We start from the raw sequence: 16,430 nt of genomic DNA, 5'->3' as shown, positions 1-16,430 counted from the left end.
GTGGGCATAGTGTAACCTATAACATTCAATGTTTTTTGTCACTCATAATACTACTGACATTACTCTTATTATACAGATTATACAGTAATACAGTAGTAGTCTATAAACCCTTTGTGCTCACTTGTTCTTACTTTCATTGATAGCAGCTCAATCAGCTAAGAATAATCAATAAACCGAAACAGTTTCGTGCACGAGGGAATTTCAAAACCGAAGCTGTCTCGTGCACAAGGGAATTTCCCGTCCACGTGTCTGAATACACTATTTTGAAGGCGGGATCAAAACAAACACTCTGATTGGTTATGAGAACAAAACGCTAAAAATATCTTAAAGGGACATACACGAGTCACGTTATAAAACAATAAAAATGGCCTAACGTACTGATGCTTCTTTAAGACCACTTCAATTTAGCCTATTTTTTTTCTGTGTTCACGCCCTGTTTGAGGGCGGGTGATTTTCTAGCTGACGACTGTGAAATGAAATCAGCTTGTTGCTATTTGTCTCACACAGAATAAAAGTTTGCGTGGGGTGATACTGAGTACGGACTAAATCCATTTGGGTTTACAGTGAAAATATACCCTTTTCATTTTTCTATACACTAAGGACTATCTTGTGGTGAGTTCCGAGTCTTAATGTATCAAATAAGATTGAACACTGTCATTAACCTGTTGTTTTTTACATTGTTGTTTTGCTGGTCTGCATAGTTTGAAAGACCTGCCTGTGCTGTAAAATCTTGGACATTGTGTGTCATCATTGAGCCGCTACATTGTCTCTCACAACATCCCTGTATAGCCACTGGGATAAAGTGACTTTACCGACCCATTATGTGGCTATTTCTCACCGATATATGCCATCGGATGAATATTTTACTAACTTTTGTCTTGACAGTAGTTGATGGGTGTTGTATTATGACAACAATCGTAGCCAACCTTGTATGCTGTTTTACTTTTCGCGCTGCGATCTCTGTAGAGCTACCGTCTGTCGGCACGGTGTCGGCATTTCCAGCTTCTGGTTGGTTTACTTAAACTCTAAACAAGCACGCAATTTAACCAGGGACTCACACTGGAAAAGAGCACATCTATATTGTCGACTATGTAATTCGTTCAACTTTGATTATTAACGTGCATGGCTTATAAACAAAGGAATAAGCAAGTTTAATAAGACAGCTATTACAGGTTGTTCTGAAATAATCCGAGCGCGTTACGATAAAGAAGAGAATAAAGATTATCTGCGGCCGCACAATAAATGAGTTGAGAGAGACGGTTGTCATTGTCATATCTCACAGTTTAGTGTCTCTGAGGTAGTATAGCCCATATAATGTCAGTTACCTGAATGGTTTTAGTGTCCTTTGCCCGACCCACCCGTCTTGACCACACTCCTTATCCAAAACCTCACTTTCCCAAATAACTATATGCAGGGACACAGATAAAGAACTAGTTGTCACTGTCAGATTTCCAAATAGTGTGATGGGGGTAGATAATTATTACAGGGGGCTGCATTTGTGTCTCTGTGAGTGTGTATGTACACTGTATGTGTGTAGTGTTTTTTGGGGGGGGGGTGATGGTCTTCTTTGTGGTGTAGGGTCTTCTTTGTGATGGAGAGTATTCTTTGTGGTGTGTACATGACTCTGAGTATAACGTTCAACTATGTGTTGTTTATGACATTAATGCTGTGTATGGGTGTGAATGTTAAGCTGAGCTGATGTGAGTGTGTTGTCAGTATCTGTGAAGGTGGTGTTTGGAGTTGTATTAAGTGATAGTAGGCTATTTGTAAGTCCATGAACCCAATACAGTAGGGGGAGCCACTGGCTGACACACTCTTAAAAGGGCAGACTTTGGTCTGTGGCAGAGAACTGAATGGAAGTAGTAAGAGAAATAACCTAAGTATATATTTTCCACATTTTGTTATGTTACAGCCTTGTTCTAAAATGTATACAATAATTTTTTACTCTCATCAATCTACACATAATACCCCATAATGACAAAGCAAAAACAGGTTTTCAATTTATTTTGCAAATGTATTACAAACACAAAACAGATACCTTATTTACATAAGTATTCAGACCCTTTGCTATGAGACTCGAAATTGAGCTTAAGTGCATCCTGTTTCCATTGATCATCCTTGAGATGTTTCTACAACTTGATTGTGGTCCACCTATGGTAAATTCAACTGATTTGACATGATTTGGAAAGGCACAAACCTGTCTATATAAGGTCGCCCAGTTGACAGTGCATGTCAGAACAAAACCCAAGCCATGAAGTCGAAGGAATTGTCCGTAGAACTCCGAGACAGGATTGTGTCGAGGCACAGATCTGGGGAGGGGTACCAAAAAATGTCTGCTGCATTGAAGGTCCCCAAGAACACAGTGGTCGCCATCATTCTTAAATGGAAGAAGTTTTGAACCACCAAGACTATTCCTAGAGCTGGCCGCCTGGCCAAACTGAACAATCGGGGAGAAGGCACTTGGTCAGGGAGGTGACCAAGATGGTCACTCTGACAGAGCTCCAGGGTTCCTCTGTGGAGATGGGAGAATCTTATCAGAAGGACAACCATCTCTGCAGCACTCCACCAATCAGGCCTTTACGGTAGAGTGGCCAGATGGAAGCCACTCCTCAGTAGAAGGCACATGACAGCCCACTTGGAGTGTGCCAAAAGGCACCTGGAGGAATCTCAGACCATGAGAAACAAGATTCTCTGGTCAAATGAAACCAAGATGGAACTCTTATTGCCTGAATGCGTTTGGAGGAAACCTGGCACCATTCCTACGGTAAAGCATGGTGGTGGCAGAATCATGCTGTTGGGATGTTTTTCAACGGCAGGGACTGGGAGACTAGTCAGGATTGAGAGAAAGATGAGAGGAGCAAAATACAGAGAGATCCTTGATGAAAACCTGCTCCAAAATCTGTGCAAAGCTTGCAGCGTCATACCCAAGAAGACTCAAGACTGTTTTTGCTGCCAAATATACTTCAACAAAGTACTGAGTAAAGGGTCTGAGAACTTATGTAAATGTGATATTTCAGTTGTTTGTTTTTTTAATACATTTTCAAAAATGTCTAAACCTGTATTTGCTTTGTCATTATGGAGTATTGTGTGTAGATTGATGCAATGTGGAAAAAGTCAAGGGGTCTGAACTTTCTGAATACGAATACACTGTATTTTCTTGCAACTTCCATGTTCTTGTCTTGTTTGCCAGAACAAAGCACTAAGTGGTTTTCCACATAGGGCTTATTGTGAATGCATACAGCGTGGCATAGCAAACCCCAGAATAATAGGCACTAAAGAGACTGAGGCAAATCTCTTTGGGTGAATAAATTAAAAAGTGTCCTCAGAAGCTGGCATGTTGACAAATCCAAGGAGAGAAGAGGAGAGTGGCTCTGTCTCTCTTCCTCCAAGGCTGTCATTACCCATTTGTTGCACTCTCATTTGGAAGTGGTGTGTTAGTAGCCTAACCCTGCCTTAAAGGCTTGATGGAGAGTTCTGAAAGGGTTCACAAGGTTACTTACATTTCAGAAGTATTTTCATAACTCGTTTGACCCCCATATTTCTGAAGGTTGCAATGCTGTGAATTAACCAAGCAGGGAGATTGTTGTCTGCTAATCTCTTGTGGACAGACTACGTAAGCATAAATGGTACAGTAGAGCTGTCATGTGTGGAGCAAATCAAATCCAATTTTATTGGTCACATACACATGGTTAGCAGATGTTGATGCAAGTGTAGTGAAGTGCTTGTGCTTCTAGTTCCGACTATGCAGTAAAACCTAACAATTAATCCAACAAATTCACAGCAACTACCTTATACACACAAATGTAAAGGGATGAACAAGAATATGTACTGTACATATAAATATATGGATGAGCGATGGCGTGTGGCATAGGCAAGATGCAGTAGATGGTGTAGAATACAGTATATACATATGAGATGAGTAATGTAGGATATGTAAACATTCTTAAAGTGGCGTTATTTAAAGTGACTAGTGATACTTTTATTACGTCAGTTTATTTAATAAGTGGCCAGAGATTTGAGTATGTATGTTGGCAGCATGTTAGTGATGGCTGTTTAACAGTCTGATGGCCTTGAGATAGAAGCTGTTTTTCAGTCTCTCGGTCCCAGATTTGATGCACCTGTACTGACCTCGCCTTCTGGATGATAGCGGGGTGAACAGGCAGTGGCTCGGGTGGTTGTTGTCCTTGATGATCTTTTTGGCCTTCCTGTGACATTGTGTGCTGTAGGTGTCCTGGAGGGCAGGTAGTTTGCTCCCGGTGATGCGTTGTGCAGACCGCACCACCCTCTGGTGAGCCTTGTGGTTGAGGGCAGTGCAATTGCAGTACCAGGTGGTGATACAGCCCGACAGGATGCTCTCGATTGTGCATCTATTAAAGTATGAGTGTTTTAGATGACAAGCCGCTGTTGTGCCTTCTTCACCATGCTAACTGTGTGGGTGGACCATTTCAGTTTGTCCGTGATGCGTACACAGAGGAACTTAAAACTTTCCACCTTCTCCACTACTGTCCTGTTAATGGGGGGGGGGGGGGGGGGGGGGGGGGGGAGCTCCCTCTGCTGTTTCCTGAAGTCCACGATCATTGTCGTCTGCAAGCTTGATGATTGAGTTGGAAGCGTGCATGGCCACACAGTCATGGGTGAACAGGGAGTACAGTAGAGGGCTGAGAACTCACCCTTGTGGGGCCCCAGTGTTGAGGATCAGCGTGGTGGAGATGTTGTTTCCTACCTTCATCACCTGGTGGCGGCCAGTCAGAAAGTCCAGGATCCAGTTGCACATGGCGGGGTCGAGATCCAGGGTCTCAAGCTTAATGATGAGTTTGGAGGGTACTATGGTGTTAAATTCTGAGCTGTAGTCAATGAACAGCATTCTCACATAGGTATTCCTCTTGTCCAGATGGGATAGGGCAGTGTGATGGCGATTGCGTCGTCTGTGGACCATTTGGGGCGGTAAGCAAATTGGAGTTGGTCTAGGGTATCAGGTAGGGTGGAGGTGATATGGTCCTTGACTAGTCTCAAGGCACTTCAGGATGACAGGGATTGGTTGAATATGTCCATAAACACACCAGCCAGCTGGTCTGCGCATGCTCTGAGGACGCCGCTATGGATGCCGTCTGGGCCGGCAGCCTTGCGAGAGTTAACACTTTTAAATGTTTTACTCACGTTGGCCATGGAGAAGGGCTGTAGGCTTTGGTAGCGGGCCGTGTCAATGGCACTGTATTGTCCTCAAAATCCCCATCTACAATAAATGCAGCCTCAGGATGTATGGTTTCCAGTTTACATAGAGTCCGGTGAAGTTCTTTCAGGGACGACGAGGGATCTGCTTGGGGGGGATTTACACGGCTGTGACTATAATCGAAGAGAATTCTCTTGGAAGATAATGCAGTCAATATTTGATTGTAAGGAATTATAGGTTGGGTGAACAAAAGGACTTTAGTTCCTGTATGTTGTTGTGATTACACCATGAGTCGTTAATCATAAGGCATACACCCCCACCATTATTTTTACCAGAGAGATGTTTGTTTCTGTCGGCACAATGCGGGAAGAAACCGGGTGGCTGTACCGACTCTGACAACATATCCCAAGTGAGCCATGTTTCCGTGAAAGAGAGAATGTTACAATCTCTGTCTCTCTGAAAGGCAACTTGTGCCCTAATTTCATCCACTTTGTTATCTAGAGATTGGACGGTATTAGTTCCGGTGCTTTGGACAAATCACATTTTCACAGGTGTTAGCATCTTTTGAATTTCGGAAGAGGAAGGGATATTTGGCCGCTAGTCTAGTTTCCGATCTCTTCTCAACACATATGAACCCAGAACTTAATCGAGCATCTGACCGATTACACAATACTTTAGTTCTGGGTTAACCAAGATTATTTTCTCTGCTAGCCTAGGGCCTGAAACACTGGAAGTACTGGGGGGATCCTTAAGTGTGATCTTGAAGCAATGTTGTACAGAATCTTTTAACTTTTTTGTTGTTTTTTACAACTGTCATGAACTATTTATTATAAGCAAGTCTTTAGAGACCAAGCTTCAGTTTTGCCATATAAACCTATTAGTCAGATATGCAAATAATTTGTTGTCTAGGCTACTCTGCATGTTGTAGTCTCAATCCTTTGGACTGTATGAGGGACCAAGCTAGCCACAGGTCTGCTGGGTTGAGATCGGAGAGAGATGGCGACTGCCTCTCGCTCAACCAAACCCCCGATTTAGGTACATTTAGCCAACAAGTCTCTTAGCCCCAGCCAATTGTGTGGTTTGATGACTGTGATGAGCTGAACGATTTGTCTAAATCAGCAGTGTGCTTCACAACCACAGACTGAGCAGATCTCTGCTAGTTTTCTGTTCCACATAGATATCCCCCACTGACCTGGGTCTGCTCTGTCTGGATCAGCCAGTGTGGGTTTTATTTATGGAAGGGTAGTTATTATGGATTAGAAAGTTGTCTTTAATGATAATTAAATGTTAAATGTACCCTGCCTGAGGTCATCTCATTAGTACAGAGACAGACATGTTTAGAATCCACATTGATTTGAAGGTAATGATCTCAATTTATCAAAACAGTAGTCAAAGGAAGTCTTAGCAGAGCAATAGGCCCAACTCCCTCTCAATTTCTCTCTTCTCCCCCTAGGCAGGTCTTGGCAGATCGCCGCCGTATGGACGATGAGGAGGATGATGTGTTTGAGCCAGACTCCCACTGCTGGCGCACAGCCTTCAGGGAGATAAAGTACGAGGACAGGGGAACCCAGACACCCAGCCCTGTCCTGCCACTGCCCAATAATATGCTGCCCTGCGGGGTGGCCCAGGAGCCCAGACTACTCTTCTACGGTACGGCCACACACACTATGTTAACACACACCCACGCAAACACAGTGTGTGGAATAGATAAGAGTGGAGCTCTGCTGTACTCCGCTCTTGGCGCCTGATAGTCCCAGCCACAGCAGCTTTTATTACCTGTGTGTAGTGTACCCAGCTGCTTTCCCATTCAGATGGCGCCATTAGGTGATTTAGCCTGGCCCTGATGTGACAACAGGCCATACCTGTATAACTGACCCTTTACTAGAACACCAAGGATAGCTGTCTGTCAGTGATGCCCTCTCTGTCCTGTCACACTACAGATAATACTGGTAATGGAAAAGATTACTGTATCTGAACTTTGGCGTTGTTATGAGTTGCAGAGCATATGGCACTCTCAATGAACATTAAGATATTGACCTGACCAGTATCTATGGCTTTTTTCCCACAGGCAACGCAGGCTTTCGATTGCACTTCCCAGCGCAGTTTGAGCGTGTTGGAGACCAGGGGCCTCTGGGAGAGCGAGGGGGGATGGAGCGGCTCAATCGGCAGCCCCAGCTGCCAGCACGCAGCATAGAGGTCTGCATTGGACAGAAACTCCAACTCATCGGAGACCAGTTCCACCAAGAACACCTTCAAGTGGTGAGAATACCCACCATGACTGACTGCACAGCACAGCTAAAGTCCACTGAGCAGGCCTACTGTACTCAGAGGTCTGCTGAGAGAGAGACTGAGCAGCAGAAGTGGCTTCTTTACGGGCATCCATTGTGGTCATGTCTCAGTGTCCCGTGTTTGTTTTGGCTAGTCAGTGAGCATGCATTAGCCCAGTGTTCTGACCTCTCATTCTACCCCCCCAAGACGTAGCTTAACCAGGGCAGCCTTTTCCCACACTCACCCCTTCCCTCCCGGCCTCAGCTTCCTGTTTATTTCTCTCTGCCTTTCTCACCCCATTTCCTCCCTATGCTGCCACGGCGCCACAGGGGGCATGGAGGAGTCCACACCAAACACTATACTATGGTCGGGGTGACACTTTTAGTTCATGTACTGGCTGCATTGAAGTAGTCAAGACTATTCTCTCTTGACATACTATAGGTTAGGTTGTATTGGTGGTAGAACCGTGGATCATTGAGTGTTTCTTTCTGCAGAGCACCAATAGCACATTTAGAGGGAAAGGAAAACACAGAGTCAAAGACACACTCACACACACTCTTACACACATAAACACACTCAACACATTCTCACACAGAGACTAAGCTGAAGTGACTGGACTAGGTAAACATGTTGTACTGGTGAACAGCTGTGGTTAGGGAGTCTGACCAACTTAAGAAAACCGTCTTGCATTTCCTTAAAAGCTCTTTCATGAATTGCATGGACCTCTTGAGTCTAAAGCATGAAACACACAGAGAATCTCACTGCCGATAGACTGCTGACTAGGTACTTACCACAGTGGGAGGTAATTCCTTCACTTGCTAGAACAAAAGCGGTACCTGCTGCATTCCGCCCCAGTAGCAACGAACCTGCCATTTCTATTTGTAGAATCGCAATGCTCGTCAGTGGCCAACTACTTGACTTTGAGCCAATCAGAGAGCACGAACCCTCACGTGGGGGAGCCATCAGGAGTGACAACAAAAAGGAAAAAATAATATTTTTTTTCTGTACATTCATGGTTAAATGTCATGAGCCAGTCATACTTCATATGCAATGTAGGCTATGGGATGGTAACTAGTTAAGTACACAGATGCAATACAATGCACACAACACTAAATACTTCCTCCAAACTAGCTAACACTGTAGTTAGTATTGACATAATTAAAGCTGCAATATGTAACTTTTTGGGGGACCCAAAAATTCACATAGATCTGTCATTTTTATGGAAAACAAGTCTAAGAAGGGGTAGATCGGTTCTATGTGCACTATGCCTATGCTTCCCTGTCTTGTACACCACCACAAGTTTTGTGAAAATACATTTTTGGTTATGGAAAATATATTTCACAGCAGTTTAGATGGCACAAGGATCTCTACACTATACTTGCTTGTTTTGTCACAACTGAAATTAGGTGAACTATTCAAATTTTAGCAACCAGGAAATGGCTGAGTGATTTCTCTGTAGTGCACCTTTAAATCACAATGGAGTAGTGTCTGTGAAACAGCTGCCTGTGTTAGCTGCCAAGTTAGTGCAGTGTCCTTAGCTAGCTAGAAAGCTATATTGTGCTAGCTAGCGAATATGCTAACATTAGGTAGCTAGCAAAAAAATTGGCTATGGGCCGGCACTGGCAGTATGAGATTATGGAGAGGGAATTAAGTAGTTTCTTCATCATCTTGCTAGGTAGTTATCTAGCTGTGGCCATCTGGGATTTCTACAAAATAGCAATATTTAACGTAGATATCTAGATTTCATTGGAATCTAAACCATAAATTAAGCAACACCAACAGACATGCGTTTTTCAAACAATGCTTCTGCCACCATCTGGTTTGGAGTATTTTAACAAGGCTGTGGATGACGACTTCAAGGTCTTTGCTGTGTGAACACAAAATAGATTGACTGCCGACACTGTTCAGAGGTGCTAAGGCAGGCAAACATTTGACAATCCTACCAGTGTGTTTGAGCTACAGTGCATTCTGAAAGTATTCAATCTACACACAATACCCATAATGACGAAGCCAAAACAGGTTTTTAGAACTTTGTGCACATTTATAAAAAATATTACGTATACATAAGTATTCAGACCCTTTACTCAGTACTCTATTAAAGCACCTTTGGCAGCGATTACAACCTCGAGTCTTGGGTATGACGCTACAAGCTTGGCACACCTGTATTTGGGGAGTTTCTCTCATTCTAATCTGCAGATCCACTCAAGCTTTGTCATGTATCCAACATGAGTGTCGCTGCACAGCGATTTTTCTGGTCTTTCCAGAGATGTTTGATCGGGTTCAAGTCCGGGCTCTGCCTGGGCCACTCAATGACTTTCAGAGACTTGTCCCGAAGCCACTCCGTCATTGTCTTGGATCTTTCCTATGGGTCGTTGTCCTGTTGGAAGGTGAAACTTCGCTCCAGTCTGAGGTCCTGAGAGCAGGTTTTCATCAAGGATTTTTCTGTACTTTGCTCCGTTCATCTTTCCCTCGATCCTGACTAGTCTCCCAGTCACTGCCGCTGAAAAACATCCACACAGCATGATCCTGCCACCACCATGCTTCACCGTAGGGATGATGCCAGGATTCCTCCAGACATGGCGCTTGGCATTCAGGTCAAAGAGTTCCATCTTGGTTTCATCAGACCAGAGAATCTTGTGTCTCATCGTCTGAGTCTTTTAGATGCCTTTTGGCAAACTCCAAGCGGGCTGTAATGTGCCTTTTACTGAGGAGTGGCTTCCATCTGGCTGATTGGTGGAGTGCTGCAGAGATGGTTGTCCTTCTGGAAGGTTCTCACATCTCCACAGAGGAACTGTGGAGCTCTGTCAGAGTGAACATCGGCCAAGGCCCTTTTCCACCGGTTGCTCATTTTGGCTGGGCGGCCAGCTCTGGGAAGAGTCTTGGTGGTTCCAAAATGCTTCCATTTAAGATTGATGGAAGCCACTGTGTTCTTGGGGACCTTCAGTGCTGCAGACATTTTTTTGGTACCCATCCCCAGATCTGTACTGCGACACAATTCTGTCTCTGAGCTCTACGGCCAATTCCTTCAACCTCATGGCTTGGTTTGTGTTCTGACATGCACTGTCAACTGTGGGACCTTATATAGACAGGTGTGTGCCTTTCCAACTCATGTCCAAACAATTTGAATATGACCACAGGTAGACACCAATAAAGATGTAGAAACATCTCAAGGATGATTCATGGAAACAGAATGCATTTTTTCTCCCACACTCCTCTGAGATTTTATTAATACCACAGACTTCTGTCCTGCAGCCACAGTGCACTGTGACTCATCTGATATGACACAGGACATTGCAGGCAGGTGTTATTACACTAGGGCTATGATACACTGACTGACACACAGCTTAGCCTCAGCAGACACAGGCCAGAGCAGGGTATAAGGGAAGTGTCTCTCTCTCTCTCGTTTCTCACTGGGTAAACACAACAAGTAACATCAGTTAGTATGAGAACAATGTGATGTCATATCCTGAAGCTACAGAGCGATAGGGCTCACACACTGCTAACCTCAGTAATTAACCTCTCCCGGGCAGGTGGGACGGTAGCTTCCCACCTGGCCAACATCCGATGAAATTGCAGAGCGCCAAATTCAAAATACAAAATGGCTAATATAAAAAATTCATAATAATACAAGTGTCAGATGATTCTTTAGCTTAGCATCTTGGTAATCGAAGCACTTGGTCCAATTTACAATAGGCTTTACGGAGAAAGCATAGCATTTGATTGTCTGAGGACAGCGCCTCACGTACTTCCTGCATTAATATAAATTCATAACCTGCACAGGTGTCACAAAACACAAAAATAGCGATAAAATAAAGCACTTACCTTTGAAGATCTTCATCTTTTTGCAATCCAAAGGTCCCCAGTTACACAATGAATGGTCGTTTTGTTCGATAAATATATATATCCCAAAAACTGTTTGTTTGGTTGGCGCGATTTGTTCAGTAATCCACTGGCTCAAAGGCGGTCAAAACATGCAGACGAATACATCCTAATAGTACTGGTAAAGTTTGTCAAAACATGTCATGTTTATAAAGAATCCTCAATTATCTAAATAATCAATAATATTTCAACTGGACAATTGTGTATTCAATAGAAAGGAAAAACAGCGAAGGACGCGCACACGGTCACGCGCGCAAACCAGCACTTCATGTAATCAGTGTCCACTAACCAAAAGGTCTTTGCCTTTGTCGTTTTTCAAAATACAAGCCTGAAACCATGTCTAAAGACTGACATCTAGCGGAAGCCGTAGGAACTGCAACCCGAGTCCTAGTTATGAGACTTTTGCATAGAAAACCATAGGAAAGTCAAATGACCAAAAAAATAAATATTCCTGGATGGATTGTCCTCGGGGTTTCACCTGCAAAATCAGTTCCGTTATACCCACAGACAATATTTTAACAGTTTTAGAAACTGAGTTTTCTATGCAATAATACCAATACAGGCAGTTTACTTTGGGCACGTTTGTCATCCAAACTTCAAAATACTGCCCCTGCCCCAGAGAGGCTAAGGAAAAAAACAACCACGTGAGGCATTGTTTTTTAGATTTCCGAATCGCAGAGAATAGTGGATCTGGAATATTGACTTTGATTATCTACATAGTAAGCAACAGTTAGGTGTTATTTCAGTTCTTGAAGTTCTTGATTTACTCTCTTGTCATTCGAGTGGACAGAATTATTGTTCTTGTATGCAGAGCCCACTCAGCCCAGGGAGTTATACAGGCCTGAGTCTCTGAGAGTTTATCTTGGCCTGTCTGGCTGCTGTTGAGTGATGCTTGTACAGACTAACCCAAAACAGATACGTGTGGTTTGTATGCGTGATCTCAAGTTTAGCCCATGTCTGCTATTCCTGGCGCTGTGATTTTGTTGTGTATATAAGTCTTCAGCAGTGAGGTAGGTACACTCATTTCCGTGCTGCATGTATGCACACACCCACATAAACTCAGAAAAAGACAGGACCTGTCTTTCAAAGATAATTCATAAAAATCCAAATAACTTCACAGATTTTCATTGTAAAGGGTTTTTAACACTGTTTCCCATGCTTGTTCAATGAACCATAAACAATTAATGAACATGCACCTGTGGAACGGTCATTAAGACACTACCAGCTAATGGGCCTCCCGGGTGGCACAGTGGCTAAGGGCGCTGTACTGCAGCTGTGCCACCAGAGACTCTGGGTTCGCGCCCAGGCTCTGTCGTAACCGGCCGCGACCGGGAGTTCTGTGGGGCGACGCACAATTGGCCTAGCGTCATCCGGGTTAGAGATAATTTTGCCGGTAGGGATATCCTTGTCTCATCGCGCACCAGCGACTCCTGTGGCGGGCCGGACGCAGTGCACGCTAACCAAGGTTGCCAGGTGCACGGTGTTTCCTCCGACACATTGGTGCGGCTGGCTTCCGGGTTGGATGCGCGCTGTGTTAAGAAGCAGTGCGGCTTGGTTGGGTTGTGTATCGAAGGACGCATGACTTTCAACCTTCGTCTCTCCCGGGCCCGTACGGGAGTTGTAGCGATGAGACAAGATAGTAGCTACTAACAATTGGATATCACGTAATTGGGGAAAAAACAGGGGTAGAAAAAAATATATTAAAAAAAGACACTACCAGCTTACAGGCGGAAGGTCACAGTTATGAAAACTTAGGACACTAAAGAGGTCTTACTACTGACTCATCTGTGTGTGCGTGCTTTAGGCATGAGGACTGCCGATGTGGCCAGGGCAATAAATTGCAATGTCTGTACTGTGAGATGCCTAAGACAGAGCTACAGGAAGACAGGATGGACAGCTGATCGTCCTCAGTGGCAGACCACGTGTAACAACACCTGCACACGATCAGTACATCCAAACATCACACCTGCGGGACAGGTACAGGATGGCAACAACAACTGCCCGAGTTACACTAGGAACGCACAATCCCTCCATCAATGCTCAGACTGTCCACAACAGGCTGAGAGAGGCTGGACTGAGGGCTTGTAGGCCTGTTGTAAGGCAGGTCCTCACCAGACATCACCGGCAACAACGTCACCTATGGGCACAAACCCACCGTCTCTGGACCAGACAGGACTGGCAAAAAGTGCTCTTCACTGACGAGTCGCAGTTTTGTCTCAACAGGGGTGATGGTCGGATGCGCGTCTATCGTCTAAGGAATGAGCGTTACACCAAGGCCTGTACTCTGGAGTGGGATCGATTTGGAGTTGGAGGGTCCATCATGGTTTTGGGCGGTGTGTCACAGCATCATCAGACTGAGCTTGTCATTGCAGGCAATCTCAACGCTGTGCGTTACAGGGAAGACATCCTCCACCCTCACGTGGTACCCTTCCTGCAGGCTCATTCTGACATGACCCTCCAGCATGACAATGCCACCAGCCATACTGCTCGTTCTGTGCGTGATTTCCGGCAAGACAGGAATGTCAGTGTTCTGCCATGGCCAGCGAAGAGCCTTGGATCTCAATCCCATTGAGCACAGGTCTGGGACCTGTTGGATCGGAGGGTGAGGGCTTGGGCTAGGGCCATTCCCCCCCCCCCCCCCCAGAAATGTCCAGGAACTTGCAGGTGAGTTGGTGGAAGAGTGCAGTAACATCTCACAGCAAGAACTGGCAAATCTGGTGCAGTCCATGAGGAGGAGATGCACTGCAGTACTTAATGCAGCTGGTGGCCACTCCAGACTGTTACTTTTGATTTTGACCCCCCTTTTGTTCAGGGATACATTATTCAATTTCTGTTAGTCGCATGTCTGTGGAACTTGTTCAGTTTATGTCTCAGTTGTTGAATCTTGTTATGTTCATACAAATATTTACACATGTTAAGTTTGCTGAAAATAAACACAGTTGACAGTGAGAGTACGTTTTCTTTTTTTGCTTGTTTACGAACACGCTGTGTGTGTGCATGCATGAGACGGAGTGTGTGTGTGTGTGTGAGTGTGATCTCGTCTTTCAGACTCACTTGGACTGCCACTTTTCAATGTTGATATGTCTCTCTCGCCATCCTTCCATTTCTCCCTCTTGTTGGGTTATTGCAATTTTGTAGGGCATCAGCAGGCTTTCAAACACACAGTTTGACATTCATCTCTTTGACTCATAAATGAAGAGACATGGCATACTGTGTATTATGGCTCAACACCCTCCCATTTCTATATCATCCTACCATCGTGCCAGGGGAAGGGCTTAAGGTGCTTAAGAGTATAAGAGGAGCATTGGTGCTGACAGATAAATTGCTCCTCCGTATGAGAAGGCTGGAGGGGACGGAGTAGAGGTCCCCAGAGCAGAGTAGGCTGACATGACAGTAATGACAGACACAATGACAGGAAGACTGCCACAGTCTGCATGGGGGCGAGGAGCAGAGTTGAGTTACAATAGTGTGTTTTTCTAAAGACTCCTGGTGCTTTCGATGAGTGTTGAAAGCGTAAGCATTGAATGTCCCTAGGGGGTGTGTGTGTGTGTGTGTGTTTCCTTTCCTTATCTTCTCACTGTTCTATAAGGGCACTCTATTTTCTTTACAGCACACGGGGGGGGGGGGATGCTTGTGGTTGTTGAGATGTGCATGTCTGTATTCCTGTCCACTTCTGCCTCTTGGCTGCACTCCTGTCCTGAGCTGTGAGTCTCTGGCCCCTGGTCGCTGCCTGTCTGTGTAGCTGATAAGCTAATGCTTGTGTGAGCCATTGGGCCGACAGACAGACAGGTTGCCTGCATCATGAGGCTCTGACAAAACACATCAGGCTTATGTTAAAGTGATGATGCTTGGCACACGCATACTCAGGCTGACTGGCTCTCGTTCAGACAAATGAGAAATAAGAGCACTCAGGATTTCCGGAAGGCCAAAGTTAGTTACTTTAAGGAGCTGTTCTCTCACTGTGGGTCTAACCCCAAGAAGTTCTGGAAAATTGTTAAGACCTGGAGAAAAAACCCTCCTTCTCACAGCTGCCCATGTCCCTTAATGTTGATGATGTGGTTGTTACTGACAAAGAGCACATGGCTGAGCTGTTTCATCACCACTTCATTAAGTCCGGATTCCTATTTGACTCTGCCATGCCTCCTTGCCCGTCCAACATTTCCTCATCTCCCACCCCTTCCAATGCGACTAGCCCCGATGCTCCTCCCTCTTTTCCCCCTGCCCTGCTACAATTTTTCTCCCTGCAGTGTCCAAGGTGCTAAAGGAGCTGATTAAACCTGACCCCAAAAACCATCTGGGTCAGATGGTTTAGACCCTTTCTTCTTTAAGGTTGCTGCCCCTATCATCGCCAAGCCTACAGTGCCTTGCGAAAGTATTCGGCCCCCTTGAACTTTGCGACCTTTTGCCACATTTTAGGCTTCAAACATAAAGATATAAAACGTAATTTTTTTGTGAAGAATCAACAACAAGTGGGACACAATCATGAAGTGGAACGACATTTATTGGATATTTCAAACTGTTTTAACAAATCAAACTGAAAAATTGGGCGTGCAAAATTATTCAGCCCCCTTAAATTAATACTTTGTAGCGCCATCTTTTGCTGCGATTACAGCTGTAAGTCGCTTGGGGTATGTCTCTATCAGTTTTGCACATCGAGAGACTGACATTTTTTCCCATTCCTCCTTGCAAAACAGCTCGAGCTCAGTGAGGTTGGATGGAGAGCATTTGTGAACAGCAGTTTTCAGTTCTTTCCACAGATTCTCGATTGGATTCAGGTCTGGACTTTGACTTGGCCATTCTAACCTGGATACCTGGATATGTTTATTTTTGAACCATTCCATTGTAGATTTTGCTTTATGTTTTGGATCATTGTCTTGTTGGAAGACAAATCTCCATCCCAGTCTCAGGTCTTTTGCAGACTCCATCAGGTATTCTTCCAGAATGGTCCTGTATTTGGCTCCATCCATCTTCCCATCAATTTTAACCATCTTCCCTGTCCCTGTTGAAGAAAAGCAGGCCCAAACCATGATGCTGCCACCACCATGTTTGACAGTGGGGATGGTGTGTTCAGCTGTGTTGCTTTTACGCCAAACATAACGTTTTGCATTGTTGC

At 44.7% G+C, this 16,430-nt stretch overlaps 1 protein-coding gene across 1 annotated transcript in view; it reads left to right on the top strand.

Moving 5' to 3' along the window:
* The first annotated feature begins 449 nt into the window (after positions 1-449).
* LOC110497960 (bcl-2-modifying factor-like) overlaps positions 450-16,430 on the top strand; it is a 29,508-nt gene continuing 13,527 nt past the window's right edge. The window contains exons 1-3 of the mRNA XM_021574449.3: positions 450-612; positions 6,624-6,820; positions 7,239-7,429. Of these exons, the coding sequence (XP_021430124.2) occupies positions 6,649-6,820; positions 7,239-7,429 (363 nt within the window). The 5' untranslated portion in view covers positions 450-612; positions 6,624-6,648. The remainder of the gene's footprint in view (positions 613-6,623; positions 6,821-7,238; positions 7,430-16,430) is intronic.

Source organism: Oncorhynchus mykiss, chromosome 19 (genome assembly GCF_057628025.1).
Source record: "Oncorhynchus mykiss isolate SJ-2025 chromosome 19, ASM5762802v1, whole genome shotgun sequence".
NCBI classification, from domain to species: Eukaryota; Metazoa; Chordata; class Actinopteri; order Salmoniformes; family Salmonidae; genus Oncorhynchus; species Oncorhynchus mykiss.
Note: the sequence above shows the minus strand (reverse complement) of the source record. Positions and strands in the feature narration are given on the sequence as shown.